We start from the raw sequence: 20,592 nt of genomic DNA, 5'->3' as shown, positions 1-20,592 counted from the left end.
TTAATCAAATTTGTCTCTCCTTAAAATGAGTAATTGTAATCGAAGAATTATTATAGAAACATATTTTTTCAGGTCATAATTACATGAGAGCTTTTTATCCAAAAGGGTAAATTATTTGGTTTTTAATACTAATGTTATATATTCAACTTATAATAAGAGATAAATAAAATATAAATATGTGATCTTCAATTACATTGACTTCTAATATCTAATATCGAAAATTTAAAGTTTAGTCATATAATTTGGCCTACAATTAATCTTAACCTATATTAATATTTCTATCTTTATTTTAGTTTATTCTTGTCAAGTCTAGCATACTAACAATGTATGAACAAGCAACAAATAGTTTTTGGGGTTGGTTAAGTGGATTTGAACAACCTTGTTTGTCTTGATGAATAAGGATAATTATTTTTGAAAGGCCCTTTAAGATTTTTTATTTGGTATTAAATTGACCTTTTATATACTTTATATTACAAGCTCAATCTCAAAGAATTGTTAATATTCCACTAGTTATTTTAATTAATGTATAAAATTTGACACATCACAAGCCTTTTTTTAATATTCTTTTGCGCCAACTTTAGAAGATCGTTTCAATTACATTTGGTTGGTCATATAAAAAGGAGAAACTTTAATTTATGTGGGGAGTAAAAATACCTTTTTATTCAATATATTTCTCCTTTCTTTGTCTTTTTTATTAAACATATCAAGTTGGTTCCTTCAGCTAAAAATGTGAATTAATTTTATTGATTTTTAAATTAGTTGGATAAATTAGCTGTCTCATGAGATGTTTTGGTAAAATTATAATTTTACTGTTAATTATTTATTTCGAAAGCCAATAAAAAATCTAATTAAACTAGCTTTTATTATTTCGCCTAAATAGTCATCTTAAACCATTTACTAAATATATTTTTAACTTTTTAATCAATTAACAAAGCGAAAGCCAAACGAAAAACCCAAAAGCTAATGAAAAAGTCAACTAAACGTCCTTTATAAAACATCCCATTTATGTCTTGGTTTACCATAAAATTATATATTTTTAATATTTGTGTTAATTTTCTAACTGCAGAAAAAAAAACAAATATTATATTAATAAAAAAATCAAAAAAACTTTTGGGCTTCAACGAATAGCTGAAATTTTGGATTGAGACGGTTTGTTGTCGTGGTATCGGAAGCTAATGTGACAAAACTAATGCATTCAATTCTAGTCCAAAGGATATTGCTTGAGGTGTGGGGTGTTTAGCAAACAGTTGATAGCTGGTAACTAATAGCTGATTACATTTTGATCGATATGACCAATTAATTTTATTAACAGGTTTGACCAGCTGATTTTGAATCCGTTGCTATGAGCAACTTGTTCATAAATAACTTATTCATATCAATAAAGTGTTCCAACCAGCTAGTTAACCGAACATTAAAATTGGTTGGTTTGACCACACAACCTCTATTTGTTTCAAAATAGAATAAGCTAAAATTGCTCAGTAAGCTATTTTGCCTAGCACTCCCTATATAACATACTTTTAGGCTTGAACCATAAGCTGTTATAATTCGCTAGTTAATTCGCTTTTTTAATTTACAGTTCGCTCAAAATGAACACAAAATAGCTCATAAACAACCATAATTCGCTAGTAAGCTTAACTTTTGGTTGAATTGTTCTGTGCTATGCTTATTAAATGTCTCTCTACCAGAAAAATTCTGCATTTTGTTTATAGGTCTTGATGCCTCTTTGCTTTGAGCCTTAAATGATTTTCTAATCAGATCATTTCTGTTCATACCTGCACTTTGATTCAAATTATAGGTACTTATTTCCTTGAAGCTCAGAACAACTTCAAAACAAGAAAACTATCAGCATCATTAGTTCATTACTATTGGGTTCTGCTAGCCTATAATGGGTGGGTGTGTTTCAACTACGCACGCTCGAGTTGCTCCTCACAGGAAGAAGTACACTCGAAGGTCACAAACACGTCATACAAATTTAAATACACCGACATGTGATGCTCCGATCAAAAGAAAATCATGCAGTGATGCAGGAAGTCGCATCTCTGTAAGCGAGTTTGTTCAAATCGATTTCGAGAAGGGAAGCACCACTACTTGTAGAAGATCCGAAGTTTCTAATAAAGCATACCACTTAACACAAGTGCATTGGAACCACGTCGATGAAAATGGTATTCCTCGCATCCCAACAACAAACACAACCTTAATTTCAAAAGATTGGGATCATCTGCATAAACCTATGTACCATAACATTGGAACCGATATATTGGTTCAGGTAGCTGACCCTAATCTCTTGAAATTAAGGTCATGTATGCAACATGGTACTTAAGTCATTTATTGTGTATGCAACTGCAGGAGTTTGTCAGGAAGAAGCATGGTTTGATTCAGTGAGCATACTAGACTCCGAATCTGACGATGATTATACAAGTGTTTTCGAAGGTTAGGGGGGGTGATTTTCGAGTTTACAATCTTCGTATTAGAGTTTACAGTTCGATCTGATTCATTGATTGTTTGTTATGTAATGGTGTAGATGGGAAAATACTCAACATGTCGAACCTGTGGTCAGGTGCACACATTTTACGCCCACAGGCTGGGATTTTGATTCCATGTGCAGCCGATGAAAAGGCATCAGCAGGCTCTTGGTCTGCGATTCCACCCTCGGTTTTTAGGGTTCGTGGTGAGACTTACTTCAAGTGAGTATATTAATTCACATCTACTTTTGTTTATGTCACCTTTAGTTTTGCTATTTATATGTCATATTGAGTCTAGCATCAAACAATAAACTCAATCAGAAATTTAAATTGATCTTTGAAGTGATATATATTGGAGTGTTTGGCTTATGGCTTTTGGCTTAGTTTTTTGATTCATTTTTGGTTATTTGTTTGTTGATTGGTCAAATAGCAAAAAAGAAAAGTTTGGTAAATTGCTTTTGAGCCAGCTGTAAAGCCGGCTTTTAAGCAAAGTTAAAAAAGCTACTCTAATTAGCTTTTTTGATTGATGATTAGTTTATTGACCCGCTTTTCTTAATAAACAGTCAATAATCAATACCTAAATGTACCAAATATCTTCATAAACAGTTGGCCTTTTCAACTAGGTTAAAAGCCAATAAAACAATTAATATTTCTATCTGGTCAAACAAGCTAACAGCCAACAACCAATTGTCAAACACCCCATTATATACTCTATCACATTCTTAGACACGAGAGCTTTTCGACTAAAATTGTCACATATGTCCTCGTTATACATGCTGTTAAATATGAAATAAGAGGCATATGAGATTTGAAAACTGTAATTCTTCTGTCATATTGGATTCTGATATTACATCAAAGAACCAACTCAACCAAAAATTTAAGTTGATGGTTAACGCCCAAAATATTACCCAATCATCTAATCGGATAATGTTCAAATTCGGGTCAATTTGATCCAATTTACATCAATGTGCAGGGACAAAATGAAAAGCTTGGCTCCAGGGTATTGTCCGTATACACCCATTGGTGTCGATATGTTTGCTTCGTCACAAAAGATAAATCATATTGCTCAGCAGCTTGAGCTTCCGTCTGTGCAAGGAAATCGTAGCCAATTGCCATCTTTACTGATCGTTAACATACAGGTAATTTGGCCTTTTCTTTCTCATTTTCCTTCTGGGTTGTAACGTAATTTTCTTTAATTACGTTCTTGGAATTTCTCGACAGTTGCCTGCCTATGCTCCTTCAGCGTTCTTAAGCAACACCAATGGCGAAGGCATCAGCCTCGTTATGTATTTTAAGTTGTCAGACAATATCGACGAAAAAGTTCCTTCAAGTTTCATCGACAGCATTAAGGTACACGACTAATTTTCACTCATTTTACAGTGACTGATCATGAGGATATTGCTGCAATTACACATTTGCATCAGCTGAAAACTTTTGATTTACTGCAGAGAATGGTAGATAATGAAACCGAAAAACTTAAATCGGTTGCTCCTTATCGAGAAAGACTTAAAATCTTGTCGAGTGTAGTGAATCCGGAGGATCTTCAGTTGAGTATTACCGAAAAGAGACTCATGAATGCTTACAAGGATAAACCAGTGCTGTCACGCCCTCAACACGAATTTTTCAAGGTCTTTAAAATTTAATATTTTCATATCATATCTGATTATAGTTTCTATGAGCGAGATAATTAAATATTACTTTCTCCATGTAGGGGCATGATTATTTTGAAATCGACATAGATGTGCATCGATTCAGTTATATATCAAGGAAAGCGTTAGAATCTTTGCGAGAACGTTTGAAAGAAGGAATCCTTGATCTTGGTTTGACTATTCAGGTAAAGATTAGCTATTTTTTACAATCTTTTTCGAATGTTTTAACATCAAAAACCTTAATTCGACTCGAAAATAGAAATTAATAGCAGGTTATTGACTGGTTTAACAGGCTCAAAAACAGGAAGAATTGCCAGAAAAGGTGTTGTGTTGCATGAGATTGAACAAACTCGATTTTGTAAATCGTGGCCAAATACCCACACTGATGAGCATCAACGATGAGTAAATTACAAACGAATTTGTTGGAGCAAATACTGTCTTTCTCAAACAAAGATTTTCATGCACCCAATCTTTCCCTTCCCAATACATTCTTTATTTAGTAGGTTACCTACACTCTTCGTTGTATTCCTTTTGTAAATTTTAAGAGAATAGGCCAAAAATAATGAAAAGGTCGGTAAGGAAATTTAAAGAGGTGTTTGGAGAACATGTTTTCTTCCAAAAATATGGTTTTTTTTTTTAAATGTTCTTCATAGTTTTTTAGTTAGATTATCTAACATCTAATAACAAAATCACATGCATAATAGATACAAATTATATGAGTAATAATTGAATCACAATCTTTAATGCGTGACTTGATTGTTCGGTATGAAAAAAATTTAAAGTATTATCTGTCTGTCGATCCCTTCATGTATCACAAATTTAAGATTTCAATTATAGTTGTTTTAATTAGTCCATGCATACTGAATTGATCTGATCTCATATTCTCATCTATGACAATACGAAAAAGATTAACAATTTACTCCTTTACTTTTACGGGAAACTTTCATTAATGGAAATTGAAGGATCTTCAATCATTAACATACTTATTTTGTTTTGCTGTTGTTCATATATGGTTTATACAGTGTTTTCACGCTGTCAATGTCTAAAAGTAAGTGGTTCGCATAAATGTTTATCAAAACAGAGCAGAAGAATTACAAATACATTCTCAATAATCCTATTTTTATGAATAATTCAACACTACCTCAAGAAACGATCCCCCTAAAATTTCTTCTTCAACCTCATAATATGCAATGCCAGCAAATCCAATGATCAAACTATCATTTGCTTATTAAGAAAATCGTAGCTTGTAAAAACTGAACACTAGTTTCGAACAATTTAAGAAAGAATTTCAATGCCCATGATACGAGTATAGGATTATATGACCAGAATTCATTTATAAATTACAATGGCATACTTTAAGTTATCTATCAATTATAATCTCAGAGTTATAGTTATTATAAATCAAAAACTATAACTATTGTAATAATGTGAATGGATTATGGTCACTGTTATTTTAAATAATAGGTTTTATGACCTTTAACTTTACTCTTGACTATCTTGCAGAAACCAATCCACTTAACCCTAGTTAAGTTTTGTTAAAATTTGCAATCTTTCGCACAAAATGTCATGTAAGAGGGGCAAACTGTAAGGACAGAACAGTATTATTCATGGAATAGAGTACCCTGCCAACGGCATACTGCTTGTTTGAATAGGATCTCCTGCTCAAGCATAGACTGATCCTACACAAGTAAACATCAGCAACCAAATATTTTCCATGGAGAAAGACAATGCATCCCAAGCACCAATTTCACTCGCTAAACCACTCCGATGCATCGTCAAGCTCGGTTTGTTCGCTCATTTGATTCCATTCTGTTTACTGATTACAATCAATTAGTTTTATTGATGTTGGATACAAGCTTTTTTAAGTTCAACAATGAACTATAAATGGGTAGGTTTGGGATGGATAATGATTTTGCTTGATCATGGGGATTTTATTTGCTAATTAATATGTGTTTAAATCAGATTGAAAGCAAAATTAGGATGTGGGTTTTCAAGATGGAATCTTTGATTAGTTAAAAAATGCAGAGATGATGTATGGGGTAATGGGTATTTTTGTTGCTTGCTATACAATTCTCTAAAAAAGATATGTTTTTGCTTGTTGTTTTTTTTTTTTGATGATTAATCTATGCTTAAATCAGATTTAAAGAAAAATTAGGATGTAGGTTTTGAAGATGGAATCTTTGATTAGTTAAAAATGCAGTAATGATGGGGTAGTGTGAATTTTTATTGCTTGCTTTATTCTCTGAAAGAAATTGATTAAATTTGTTGTTGTATTGATGTTTAGGGGGTGCAGCAATAACATGTAAGAATGAATTGGAGAAGACTAATGAGGAAAATTTAAAAGCAGTTTCTATACATTTGAGGCAAGCAATGATGTCTGGTGATGTTGTGGAAATGGATTGGAGTAAAAGAGAAGGACGATCAGATGTTTGTGTGAATGTGGATGACATTTCTGATCACTCAAAGTTGGAGTCTAGCAACTTTATTGTGGTTCATGGAGCTGGTTAGTTCATTCATTTAAATCACTATATGATTTTTCTGCATAATTCATTTAGAAGATTGTATTTCTTCTTTGTTGGTTTTTGAATTGTTACTGATAAATTTGGGCTTGGGCTTGGGCTTGTACACTATTAAGGCCCGCATAAGAAGAGAGTTGACTACACATAACCCGATTAGGTTCCATCTAAAACCAATAGGTATTAGGATGAGTAGCCCATTAAGTAATGTTAGTCAACCTCTCTTTAATTTTTTTGATGCAGATCACATGTGGGTTATTTTCCAACAGTTAGAAGATGACACTCATAGAGTATATAACATACCCTGTGTGCTTCATCCATCAGCTAAATTCTATTATCGGACACATGGATTCATTGATATAACTACAAAAGCTAGATTAACTTTATTGATACCTTGTTTAGTGTTGATGTTTGTATTATCGTTGGTCATTTAGATTGAAAAAACTCATTTCTTAGTATAAGACTGTATTTTCCTGTTTTATGAGTATATTGCCTAGAAAGGGAAAAATAATATGGGACACTGTTGGCAGTAAACTAAGAAAAGAGGATGAGTAGAGACTAGAGATATGTATATTCTGTAAATCCTTGAATCAACCACTATTGGTAACATTTTATCATGTGAAGCTTTTAAATTGTTGAAGTTTGACAAATTGTGGAAACTTTGTACACATTTGTGTAAAGTAGGTGAATAAGAATGACATGTTCGTTGTGTTATAATGTGAAACGGCGCATTGCTTTTCATTTCTTCTCACAAGAGAACTTGCTTTCATAAGGTTCCATCAGCAGTGCATTTTCCTTTTGCCATTGACCGGGAGGAGAATTTTCATTAGAAAACTAAATTAAAGGTTGTGATTAGAGGTGTTCATCGTGTTATCGGGTAGAGATGTTCTGGGTCGGTCTAAAATTGGATTTTGTGTCCATATTGTTTTCACATAATTTTAAATCATTTTTGAAGTCGGGTCAAATCGGGTTTGGTTACAAAGTCGGGTAAATTTCGTGTCATCGGGTTTGTTTTGAACACCTCTAGTTGTTATTAATAGCACTGCAACTCTGAAAAGTTGAATACATTTGCACAATCTAGTTACTTCCCAGTGATTTCTGATTGATACTTACAAGTTATCTTGAAGACACACATATTTGGACATGTTTAAAATTGATATTTGTTACTTCATTTTTCTTGCCTCTTTGGCAATCATCGATGATTTTAGGATCATTTGGGCACTTCCAAGCCAGTAAATCAGGTGTACACAAGGGAGGATTAGATAGGCCTCTTGTCAAAGCTGGCTTTGTTGCTACACGCATATCGGTAAGAGATTTTGTATGTTTCCTAAATTTACAGAAAGATATATTTCCTTTAGTTTTTCAGTTGCAACCTCCTTGAAAAAGCTCTGTCTAAGGAAAATTATGTACCGGCCTGTTTGAATGGTAATGCATTGGAATGAAATTTATGAAGAAAGATGAGATGATTGAAATTGGACAAGCATGGCCATTAAGGTAGCAAGAGATTTTTCAACCAAAATTGCACTAGTTTTCATTCCCATTACCACCGTTTAATACCACCTACCAAACGGACAAAATTTTATATTATAAATCATTCCCATTCCAACCATTTAGTACCACAAACCAAACAGGCCGATACATGTGCTTATCATTCTAAACTGCATTGTCTCATATGGGTGATAGCTTAGAAATATTATCCAATTTTTTTTACAGGTCACATCACTGAATCTAAAAGTTGTGAGGGCACTTGCTCAAGGTATATTAATTCTTGTTAAAATTTACATATTGATATTTTGTTTCTTCTCGTCTCTGGTTAAGTCCAGGTGTATTCTGATATCTAGCCAATGTTTAAGAACATGTTTGGTACCATCTGTTTTCGGGGAGATGTTGCATGTATCATGTTATTAATTTGCTATTCAGTACTCCGTCCATCCCATTGAATTTGCAACATTTTCCATTTTGGTCCACCACTTTCTTTTAATCTCATCCATACATTTTAACTCTCCTTTAATTTCATCCACACAATTCATTCTTTTTCTTCTTTTATTACCACTTTCTTAAAAATTACCCTCTTTCTCTTTGATGCAAATCTAATAGGACAAACGAGTAACTGTTATCAACTAGGATTTTCCCAAGGGTTTTATTTGCTTCTAAATATTATTTTTTAGTTTTTCATGTATATGTGCTTGTAGAAACCATATCATCTAACGAATTTAACGTTCTATTACAGCGGGTATCCCTTCAGTTGGATTATCCCCATTTTCAAGTGGATGGACAATGTGTCAAAGAAATGTTAGAGATTCGCAATAATGCTACTCCAATTCGTAGTTATTCCATATCCTTCAGTCCTGGAAACAGATTCTTGGACATGATTACTCTATAATTAAATGAATATATTGATGCAAATCTAATAGGACAAATGAGTAACTGTTATCAACTAGGATTTTTCCTAAGGGTTTTATTTGCTTCTAAATATTACTTTTTAGCCTTTCATGTATATGTGTTTGTAGAAACCATGTCATCTAACGAATTTAACATTCTATTACAGCGGGTATCCCTTCAGTTGGATTATCCCCATTTTCAAGTGGATGGACAACATGTCAAAGAAATGTTAGAGATTCGCAATAATGCTACTCCAATTCGTAGTTATTCCATATCCTTCAGTCCTGGAAACAGATTCTTGGACATGATTACTCTATAATTAAATGAATATATTGATTGTTATCGTGTTTTCAGGTCGCCTCAGCTGACATCAACACAGTGGCTAAAACTATCGACTCGGGTTTCATCCCTGTAAGTCCAATATTTTTTTTTACTGTTATTGTTCCTAAGATGTGGATCTCCAATATGTCTTCTACTTCAATAAAAACAGCATGGAACTACATTTAATTTCCAATTTGATCTTGGTGATCTATAAATGTGAAGGCAAGGAGGCCTTTATGACTTTTCGTAAAATAGATTGTTCGATGATTTTATTCATTCGGGGACTTTAGGTTTGAGGTCTCTGTGCTTTAATAGAATAGTAACATGACATTAGATGATAAGAAGCTAGTTTTAAGCAGTAAAAATTTGTCTATTGAATTAAGATATCATTAGTTACCTAGAGCTAACTTTTATTTTATGATAGAGGTATAGAACTTCGTCCTAGGATGAGGGACATTGAGGATTGATTGAAATGATGGGTTGATTGGCTCGAAACGAACTGAACACAGGTCCAAAAAGAATTTCAATATTCTTTCCTGCTTACCGTAGAAACATGTAGAAAAATGTCATATTCCACCATGAAAGGCATGGTATTTGATTAGCTTTTTTGCCCAAACGTTTAGTTGTTTCTGTATCTAGGCTTTTGGGATTAAGCAATGGCACATCTAGAAAAAATACAAGTGATGGCGTTTTAAGTAAAACAACCTACTAGGTTTTGATTTCTGGTCACATATGTAGAAGACAATATACTAAGCAACTCATCTAGAGTATGTTTACATGTTATATTTGATTTTATTTTGAATCTAAGTGATATCAACCAGAGGTGTTTAATGGGGCGGGTTGATTCAACGGTCAAGGGTCAGGTTACATTTTTATGGGTCATTAGTGGGTCGGGTCAATACGGTCGGCCATTTACGGGCCTTAGTGTAAAGGGTCGGGTCGGATAATTATAGGAATTGGTTGCGAAAAAATTTTTACTAATGTTTTTTTTTATATTTATATATGATACTATTATATACATAGGTGGGTCGACCCAACGGGCCATAAAGTACAATAAAAAAACTATTATATGAACTTTTAAAAAAACGATTCAATGTGGGTTGGCTTTAAATGAGCTTTGACCTGCCCTGCCCCGTGTAAATTTGACATTACCCGCACCGACCCGGCCCATTGAACACCTCTTATATCAACTGACCTCAGTGATATCATGCTAGATCTGCCACTACGATTAAGGCTCTGGCATTGTTGTTGTGTATCAAGGCTTTTGTTTCTTGCAACTCTTTAACTTATAGTTATTGTTTAAAATGTTCGTTCTACATGAATGGGCTTTAAATTTTTCTTTCTCACCAGGTCCTGCATGGGGATGCAGTCCTTGATCACTCACAGGTTTGTCATCATACATCTTAACCTTTTCTCGACCTATACAAGCTTATATCCATCCACTAGCTTGCATAAGTATATTCCTGCAGGGTAGCACGATTTTGAGTGGGGATGTAATTATACGGCATTTGGCTGGGCACTTGAAGCCTGAATATGTTGTTTTTCTCGTATCCTTCCTTAGGCGCTTTTATCACAGGAGCTCTGTTAGCAGCTAGCATTTTCTTTTCTGTGCCAATGAATTTAGTTAGCATTCTTTTATCTTGTCCTATACATTCATCTTTCAAGACAGATGTTTTTGGAGTATATGACCGTCCTCCATCAGAACCTGGCGCCACATTGTTAAAAGAGATAGGTGTGCAATCTTTGCGGACTGTACATTGTGTGAGTTTCTTTGTCGATGCACGTTTCTGGATTGAAGCGTGATTCATTTTAGCTTGTAACAGCTGTTAACGGAGATGGGAGCTGGCATGTAGTGAATCCTGCACCAAAAACAAAGAATGGGCAAGGTGAGTAGTAGTAGGAGCTAATAATTTCATACTTAAATGCTATTTGAAAGATGAATTTAGTCTTTTTACTTGTTCATCATCAATCATATAATAGATTCCTAAAAAAAATTGAAAATATTATGACATTTCTTTTTAAGATCCTTAAAATTATTGGTATGTAAAATGCAACCTAAAGTGCCCCTGTAAAGTGCTGATTAATGTTACCATATGACATATTCCAGTAGAGGTGTTCAAAACAAACCCGATAATCCGAAACTTACCTGACCTTGTAATCGAATCCGATTTGACCTGACTTCAAAATTGATTTACAATTACGTATAAAACAATACGGACACAAAACCTGATTTCAAACCGACCCAAAACATCTAACCCGAAATCAACTCGATGACCTAAATGACACCTCTAGTTCCCGGTTCCAGTTGCTTTTTTCTGACGGTGACTAGGGTATTCAAATCTCTATATACTTACTGCTAGTAGATGTCTGATGAGAAATTGTTCACCTCTATATAAAATTTTTGAATGTCTATGAATAAGGTTTTGGGATTTCGGAAATATAGTATCTTCTTATTGGCTACTTAGAAATTAGAGGTTGGCTATACGAAAACTTATTTATGGAATCCGTTTGTGTTGTTTTATGATATTGTGAATTATCGTTCTCAATAAGCTCCATGCAAAGGTGCAAGATATGAACTAATTCCTCTATTGTCGACAGTTGAGATAACGGTAGCAGCTCATGACACAACTGGAGGTATGGTGACGAAAATATCTGAAGCTGCAGCTATTGCAAAACTTGGAATCGATGTATATATTGTAAAGGTAATCATTTTCTTACCTTATTTGAGATTTTTTGGATAATTTTCATTCCTTCAAAACAATTTAAGCGCAGCCGGCTAGTCTAGTAACTACATCACCGAAGCCTATGTAGTGTATATGCGAGACGTCCAAAATCTTCCCTGCCTCTGTCTAGTGCTGTTGCACCCGGTTGCATTTGTGCACTATTTCACAATCCCCACGTTAAACGCCATATATCCGATTGGAGAACTGGAGATCATGTGAGGAAGACATTACGTGAGCATACACACACTCTTTGGTGCAAGATCCCCCTACCCTTCCTCAGTAAAAAGGAGAGAAAATTTTACTAGACTATCCCGAGTTTCACCCATTTCTTAAATCTCAACTTTTGATTATTCTCGAGCGATCCTAGGTTTAAGATAAGTGTAACATAATTCGTCATTCGCTTTTTGAATTTGTAATTCGCTCAAAATGACCCTCAAATAGCCCAAAACCGACCATAATTCGCTTTTTTTGATTCTCGATTCGCAAGGAGAGTAGTGAATCATGTGACGGTGTTTAGAATGCCATTCTCGAAATAATGTTCGGATTATTGTTTCTTGATAACATCAAAAATCAAGATTTTTTAAAAAAATGCCAAAGTTAAAAGACTCCGCAACTTTGTCGTCTTTTTCTCGTTGGTGCAAGAATTGCCGTCTGAGTTCGGTTTTTCTGTTGCAGGCAGCCACAGATCATTCCTTGAAGGCCTTAAAAGGGGAAGTCGGACAAGAAATAAGGGATGATTGGTTGGGCACAGCCATCCGTTTTGCGAGAAAATAGTCGCAAACAGTTTCTCATACGATATCAAAGCAGCGTGATCAGCAGAATTCACCGTTGTTTAAATGCATCGTTCTGTAACCTCGACGCAATATTCTTTTCTGAAGGAATTGTATCATCAATCAATTAGCATATACAGTGTTGGAGTTTGCTGCATTCTATTGATATTACTTAATTTGCTCAGATTTGATTTATTACAATCAAATACAGTGTTGCAAAAGAATTGCTCAATTCCATTTCATTTAGAAATATAAAAGTACTTCATATGCTCGGATTTGAGTTCAAATTAATTATTTTTGTATGTCGTGTTTTAGGGTTTTTTTTTTCATTTGCCGGTCAATTTTGTGTCAAGGTTCACAATTTTCATTCTCTTTTTTGATAAGGGTATACTATTTTGTCCCCTCCACATTTAATCATAGGGTTTATGAGTGAGAATGCTAAATATATTGGATATAATGATAATAATGATTAATTATTTTGACCTATTAACTATTCAAAATTAATCCTTTTACGCATAGGCGGAGCCACACAATCCCACATGGGGTTATTTGACCCCACTTAACTATCAAAAGTTTGGAAATTCTATTATAATTCGAGATTTAAGTATATTTTTCATTATAAAATTAAGTAATTGACCTTCTAATCTTTTATAATAATATTTTGACCTCACTAAATAAATTTTCTACGTCCACTGCGGCAGTTAATTTAACTCATTCTGAAATAATTTAGATTTAAAACATTTTAGGTTTTTTAAAATATTTACACACACAAAAGACTCAAAATTAATCTGCTTCAAAGTGTCATGCCTCAAGTCCCTGAACTTCCAAATGTACATCTTTATTTTATACCGTTTAGTTGGTCTTTTAAATGCAATTATCAAACATAAAATACAAAAACAAGATAATTAATCACTAAAAACCATAGAATTCATTGATAAAGAAATCATTACATCATAAACTAACTAATTGAAAAAAGACACTTATCTAAATTATCACTTCACTATATTGAACTTAGAGACCATTAGCTAAGCATGAAAAAAAAAAAAAAATCTTAAACTTTATTTCTTCATAAACTCTCAAATATTCAATTCCAAAGTCCCAAAACTTCCATGAAAACTACTCCATTGATGCAATGATGAAGAACAAGTTGGCATTGTCTAAGGGTTCTTAGCATAGAAGAGACCCACACCAATAGCAATCAACCCTAAACCAAACATATATGAAATTGGCAATGCTGGGATTTTCGGAAGAAGTGATGGTGCCACAAACATTACAGCAAATAAAGCTACCGCCAACAAGATTATGGGTTCATTCGCCATTTTTTTCCTTTTACGTGAGACTTTTTTTCTAGAATAAATGAAGTATTTAATAATGATTTTAATTCTTAGACAATAAGTTGAGAATGAATTATGATTTGTATATATAGATAAATGAGGAGAAAAAAAATATGGTAAGAAAATATTTCTATATGTGAAGTTATTGAAATATTGAATTAAAGATTTATGATAAAAGGAAAAAGGGAAGAAACGGATTTAAATTGAGTTGTTTTTAATGGAATTAATTAATGAATATAAAGCTTGTACTTTTTTGTTTGATTTTATTGTTTAAATAATAATAATCGAATAATGATTGTGTGAAATATAATATATATTGCATTATGAAAAGATTTCATAACCATGCTTTCGTACGTATAAATTAAGGTATTTAATGGAATTATGGAAATAAATAATCTTATGCATTTTCTTGTGATTTTATTGATCAAACAACATGCCATATAATAAAATCAATCTAAATAATCTAATCATAATTATTGTGTAAAATATACTCTACTATATATTACATCGTCAAAAGATTTCACAAAGGTGCTACAAAATCAAAAATATATTATTATATTTATAGGCTGAGGGAAGGAGTACGAACTAGGTGAATATCGAATTTGAATGTGTATAATATCTTAATTCAACTATTATTATTAGTTAATCATAATAAATAAACTGCTATATTTGAAGAATATTTATATATATTATTAAAAATGTGTTGCTTAGTATAAATGAAAAAAATATTTGCTAATATTTAAAGACTTGTCTTATTATATTTAGGATTTTTTTTTTAAAAATAAACAATATTGTTACAACACGTGTCAATGAGATTAACGACTTTAGTATATAGTATAGATAGATAGATGTAGTCTTTATTAATTAGTAGTTTGGTTTCAAAAGTAATAAGAATGTAAAAGAAAATATTACAATAAGAATATATATATATATATATATATATATATATATATATATATATATATATAAAATATATATATAGGGTCAAGTTCCAGTGAAAATCAAGTTTATATGAGAACCGTGAGAACGAAAAATTGTATTGTCTTTTTATAGAAAAGGTGTTACTTTTGCACAAAAAAATGTGTTATTTTGGTTTTTAAAAAAATCTGATACTTTTTACCTAAAAGGCATTAGTTATTTTACTAGTAGAACCAAGTAAAGAGCCTTTAAAAACAAATATAAGAAAAACAAAGCCAATTAATGATAGATTTAAACACTCTAAAAAGCATTCATACATCAAATTTGAATTAAAAATGATATATAATGATACAGAGGGCTGAGTTTGCTTTCTAAATACAATGGCTTAGAATTTGGACAGGCAAATGAAAACAGGCATTGGATTGTTCTAGTGGAATCAGTAACATCTCAATATGTCCCTGGGCTTCACCATAAAACAGCCATCAGGTCAGATTGAAAACCCGGTATGTTACAGCTGCCTCATTGCTGTTCTTTCGGCTGCAACTTGAAAATGTTTATGTAAGGGTGAGTACCAAGGGAAGAAGAATCTACGTTACTATCTCCGACAAGAACTCCCGGTTGCTGCAGATTTCAAATTACTTTCACCGAGTTCTTGTATAAAAATCTGAGGATGGTCTTCTCTGTTAACAGTAAGAATTCACTTTAGTATGCTCCTCAACCAGAGAAGTTGCATAAGCAATCGTTTAATAGCTCAAGATACAACCAAGATGTGTACGAATTGAATGCTTATTGTGATATAACTATCAGATTTATGCAACTTTTAGGATGACGAAATCTTGGTGCATGTGTAACATAATTGATGTTCGTTAGTACAGTTTATATGGCAACTGGCAAGTATTATTGACAATACAAGACGACCAAAACCAATGGAAATAGTTGTTTTTCTACACTATGAAAATATACGATATTTTACGATTTCATAGCAAAGCATTGAACATAAACAGCATGGAGGGCATATCTTACATTTCATTAGCTTCTTGGTATGTATAACTTGAAGCAATTGCCAAAAGCTCTCCGGTAGAGTTATATGATAATGAAGCCACACTATTCGGATATCTTGGAAGCTGCAAAATAAATTCACGGAATTTGCTGAGATTATTGGTTCTCGTTGCAATGATAATGAATTGCCGGATTTTGAAAAGCGTATTCTTCAGACTGCATGCCTGAGAGATAGTAGATAAAAGGTTTGGGATGCAAGCCTAATATCAAACTGTTTATTGTTGTCAATACTTTGTGGATCTATCTTGTAGAATGACAAACCTAAAAGCTTCAAGAATAAAAAATTATACCTCCAATAATCTTTTCCTGCTTGAACCATCCCATGCAATGACATGGCCTTCATAATCACCAGTGACAAAGGCACCAGGGAGACTGTCAAGCACCATATATGTTGAGTATTTTTACAACTATAACTTAAGCAAAAATTGAAGAATACATTATACATACGATGGATTGAAGGCAATATCATTCACTGTTACAGGATGGCTTTTTCCTTTCTTTGATTTGGATATACAGCGGAATGTATACCTGTAAAGGACAGCACGGCCAAACAATTAATGCTTGCATCTTGAAATTATCCAGCAACTAGATAAGGTTATAAAACAAAAGGATATCTCAGAATTCGGCAGCTACATGAGAAATCTAAAATGAGGTATCAAGCAGAACCATAACCAGAAGAATGGGGATCAATTGCGTGCTTAGCATAAGAGCATATATGCAGGTTGTTCTATGAAAATAAAATAGGACTATTGAACTAACATCATAAAGATTTATACTTTCTTTGTTCCTTGTCATATTCTTTCGGGAAATCAAAAAAAGTTCATGATTGTCGGTTTAAGAGGTTCTGGTATGCCAAAGGTAAAACTTGAAAATTGAAAGTTTAGTCGATTAAATTGACACTGAAAGTTACAACAGCTGATCCCACCATTTTCCATGGAACTGACCAGTGTGATCAAACTGCAATTAACAACTTTAACTTGTGGCCATTTAAATACCGATTTAAAATTTGACCGGGTGGAGAATTCTTTCTTCATCTTATATCTCCCTGGCATAAAATAGCTTTACCATACTGTTTTCCAAATCTAGGCTGCCCAAATGCTTCATCAATCTTCAAATGGCCAGTCATCATGAAGAAAGCACAAGGAAGAAAACACAGATACTAACTCACTATCTAGCATGTTTTGCAAAAAAGTAACTTCAACATTAGAATATTACCCCGTCTCATCTGAATTTGATTGCAGTGTCACATGACCATCAACCGACCCAACAGCAAAGCCTAAATTCAAACCAAGAGCCTTGAGTAAACAAGTTATTTCATCACAAAATATAAATAGACAGATATAAAGAACCTGCATTAAAACTCAAAATAAGTTGGTGTGGGACATTAGTACAGGCAAAAGGACCTAGAACAGCAGACAGCTACCTTTCTGGCATGCCATGGGACGCACACATCTTATCCGAAATCCCATTGATAGATTTTCTCCTTGGATTGTTTCATCCAATTTCCGCAAGTCATATCTGCGTAATGAGGATCCAGTGGAAGCCAACAATTCAATTCCACTGAGTGAAAAAGAATCCACATTTAAATTGAAGCTACTTGAAGGATGTGAAGCTTTTGTTGAACGAGAGTCCCATGATAATACTCTCCCATCCCAACCAGCTGTTATTACTTGACCTATGGAAAGAAGCAAGTACAATCTTAGTGCTCAGAAAAAAAATATTTAAGTTTGGTAATGATACACCTTAATGCCTCACTAATATGCAGGAAAAACTCTTTAAGGCATGTGATTTTGTATCAAATCCAAGAATTTTATTCCTTTCGAGTCTTTGGAGCGTAACACTAATCCACAAGTTTCTACAATTTACAGATTATGTCTTGCTTACTCTGATAACTTCAAGCTTCAAAGTTAATTCTCAAGTTGTAATCAAACCGATATTTTTTGATTCGGCCAGCTCTTAGCTAAATACACAGACCAAAAGGGCGCTACCAGGTTTTTTTAAGTTCTTACTTTACTGTGATTTCTTATGATTGCTCCATAAACATAGCAATTTTTGTCCACTTATAAAAAATAAAAAGTTCCCTTGCTGTCACAAAATATAACAAAGTGAAGAAAGCCAATTTATGTTCTTTGTAGAAAAACAAACTATTAAGTTTTATAAACAATACCACATACTACAAAGTATATGGTATTTTTTTCTTTTAACCCTTCAGACATGCTACCTACATATTTGCTTTTGATATAAAAGCTACTTTTGGATATCTTAAGTTAAACAAGTACTCTATTGCATTAAAAGACGACATTTCTAACGGCATAGAGGAGCCAACTTATTATATATCATGTCATATTACAAATTTTTAGTTATGATAAATAGTTTGTAAATGATGAAACATTATCGAGAATACAGATTCAGAAAAGATAAGTTTTTGATAATCAATAACCAACTCAAAGTAATTATAAACAAGCTACTCCTATAACTTTTGCTAGATCAGGGCTAAATCAGAAAATGTAATTCATTTGGCTGTACAATCCCATGTATAACAGATTAACACCCATGTTGACATGAATCCATCCCATAAAAGCCACATCATCGAAAATAGAACTGATACACATAACAATTGCTATTCCAAAAAATACTAACTTGTTTCAGGGGAATATTCAATGCAAGTCGCTGAATCTTCATGTTTACCAATAGTACTATGAGCTCCAAACCGTAAGTCATACCTAGGAAATTACGAAAACATCAAATCAACAGCCATGTTATACTCAAGCTTAATAGCACATGAACAAATATAGGCACAAGCCCAGAAGACTAAAGAATACTTCATATAATCAGTTAATACATGTTTCAAAAGAACTCAACACGCATTACATAAAGGTAAAAAAACTAAGCCTACACAATTTGCAGTTAATGCTTCATATAATTCAGTGCCTATTAAGTTTAGTGTTCCTGAAATTTAATACTAACATAAGGAAACCATAGTAACTCTCTATATAGGAAGTGACAACTGATGCCTTTCTTGTATAATAGTATGGCTTTCTGAAATCCCAATCCAAACTTTATTGATTTTACATTTTAACAAACCAAAAAACTGAACCTTAATATGTAAACCTCAACCATTCCACACAAGATTAACATATGAAAGTCTTGTGCTATATGAGGATCAACAAGGTAACTACCAAGAAATATTTATATTCGATCTTGCTCCATCATTTAGATAAAATTTGTTCTTATGCCAACAATATTCACTAGAAGAAGCTTTGTACCAGCTGATGGGTATGATTTTGCAAAAGGTCTATAATAGCTGTGTTAAACTTTTATCGATATGTTGTCAAATTATTTCAGTAGGAACAAAATTTTTCTAAGCATTTAAATACCTGAAAATGGAACCATCTGAAGCCGCAGAGAGCGCAATGGACTCATTCTGAAAACAACAATCAAGAAGTGCAGCTTCTGTTTGAACTTCTAATCTAAGCTTACTTGAATTCACATCCACCAATCTAATACTCTACCAATTCAACATAAACAAAAAAAAAATTAAACTCAATTAAAGAAAAGATAAAAATAAATTAAGAGGGTTGAATCAAAGATGGTGTACTCACAGAATCCCAAGAGGAAATGAGAAGGTTATTTGATTCCGGAGCGAAACGCACCCGAGATATTGCATCTTTCATGGGTTCCTCAAAATCCAAACGATTTCCACTCATTTCCCCAAAAAAAAATATTGAGGGGGGAAATTTAGGGCTTTTAGAATCTAAATCCAAATTAAGGGATAGGGATGTACCGGATGTTTATTTCTTTCTATTCAAAATTCTAATTAAGTTTTTTTTGAATCAAAATTTGTTGAAAATGAACGAAATGTGGGATTAATAAGAGGAGGAATAAAAAGATTTGCCCTAAAACGGTATATTGTTGCAGTAGAATGAAGAGACTGTGTTTTTGTTGAGTTCAAACTTCAAACTATCAAAGATTCTAAGTCACGAGTTCCCGCTTAAAACTCCGCTTAGATTCTAACCAAAATAGCAACCCATCAACCAATCAGGCCATGAGCCCATGAGGCAATGACCTATCCGCAATGAGGAGGAGATATTACTAAATAACGGTAATTTGTGAAGTTAACAGATCATTCTTATATAATCGGATTTGATAGCATGTTTAATTTATTTTTTTAGTACTATTTACTTTATTGTTATTTTCTTTTGTCTTTTTATGGTGATTTACAAATTATAGTTATTGATTAAAAATTATTGATCCACAATTTATATATTTGTTTATACTAAGAAAATGAGAAAACAGTCAAAAATAGTTTATTGAACAATTTTAATTTATTTAGGTATAAATAGAAAAACAGATTGTGCGGTGCTTTAATTTTTTGATGCCAATGTTTGTAAATTAGTGTTGAAATAGGTTGTTGACATAAATTAGCTAATTTACAAGAAGTTGTTCCTATCGACATGT

General features: G+C 32.9%; 3 protein-coding genes across 6 annotated transcripts; 2 read left to right on the top strand and 1 right to left on the bottom strand.

Moving 5' to 3' along the window:
- Positions 1 to 1,139: 1,139 nt before the first annotated feature.
- Positions 1,140 to 5,752, top strand: LOC130820684 (uncharacterized). Of its 2 annotated transcripts, XR_009045245.1 has the most exons (9): positions 1,140 to 2,162; positions 2,347 to 2,430; positions 2,522 to 2,684; positions 3,436 to 3,601; positions 3,684 to 3,812; positions 3,911 to 4,090; positions 4,174 to 4,296; positions 4,404 to 4,610; positions 5,615 to 5,752. XR_009045245.1 is itself a non-coding variant. In XM_057686145.1 (8 exons), exons 1-8 carry the CDS (start codon positions 1,886 to 1,888, stop codon positions 4,515 to 4,517), a joined length of 1,236 nt encoding a protein of 411 aa, XP_057542128.1. In that variant the 5' UTR covers positions 1,140 to 1,885; the 3' UTR covers positions 4,518 to 4,945. The 2 variants fall into 2 exon arrangements, 1 of the variants encoding a protein (XP_057542128.1); XM_057686145.1 differs by lacking the exon at positions 5,615 to 5,752 and having other exon boundaries at positions 4,404 to 4,945.
- A 2-nt stretch (positions 5,753 to 5,754) lies between these two features.
- Positions 5,755 to 13,118, top strand: LOC130820685 (isopentenyl phosphate kinase). Of its 2 annotated transcripts, none has more exons than XM_057686146.1 (12): positions 5,755 to 5,895; positions 6,396 to 6,614; positions 7,836 to 7,933; positions 8,341 to 8,383; positions 9,176 to 9,237; positions 9,364 to 9,420; positions 10,681 to 10,716; positions 10,800 to 10,877; positions 10,996 to 11,062; positions 11,154 to 11,216; positions 11,929 to 12,032; positions 12,729 to 13,118. In XM_057686146.1, exons 1-12 carry the CDS (start codon positions 5,826 to 5,828, stop codon positions 12,825 to 12,827), a joined length of 996 nt encoding a protein of 331 aa, XP_057542129.1. In that variant the 5' UTR covers positions 5,755 to 5,825; the 3' UTR covers positions 12,828 to 13,118. The 2 variants fall into 2 exon arrangements, with proteins under 2 accessions (XP_057542129.1, XP_057542130.1); XM_057686147.1 differs by lacking the exon at positions 9,176 to 9,237 and adding an exon at positions 8,858 to 8,919 and having other exon boundaries at positions 12,729 to 13,117.
- A 2,231-nt stretch (positions 13,119 to 15,349) lies between these two features.
- On the bottom strand, positions 15,350 to 20,106 carry LOC130820683 (mitotic checkpoint protein BUB3.3). Of its 2 annotated transcripts, none has more exons than XM_057686142.1 (9): positions 19,737 to 20,106; positions 19,512 to 19,642; positions 18,775 to 18,857; positions 17,558 to 17,809; positions 17,350 to 17,410; positions 16,582 to 16,662; positions 16,425 to 16,506; positions 16,099 to 16,298; positions 15,350 to 15,755 (listed from the first exon to the last, which is right to left on the bottom strand). In XM_057686142.1, the coding sequence occupies exons 1-9, from the start codon at positions 19,839 to 19,841 to the stop codon at positions 15,671 to 15,673; spliced, it is 1,080 nt and encodes a 359-aa protein (XP_057542125.1). In that variant the 5' UTR covers positions 19,842 to 20,106; the 3' UTR covers positions 15,350 to 15,670. The 2 variants fall into 2 exon arrangements, with proteins under 2 accessions (XP_057542125.1, XP_057542126.1); XM_057686143.1 differs by having other exon boundaries at positions 16,099 to 16,199; positions 19,737 to 20,104.
- Positions 20,107 to 20,592: the final 486 nt, after the last annotated feature.

Source organism: Amaranthus tricolor, chromosome 8 (assembly GCF_026212465.1).
Source record: "Amaranthus tricolor cultivar Red isolate AtriRed21 chromosome 8, ASM2621246v1, whole genome shotgun sequence".
In the NCBI taxonomy this organism is placed as follows: Eukaryota; Viridiplantae; Streptophyta; class Magnoliopsida; order Caryophyllales; family Amaranthaceae; genus Amaranthus; species Amaranthus tricolor.
Note: the sequence above shows the minus strand (reverse complement) of the source record. Positions and strands in the feature narration are given on the sequence as shown.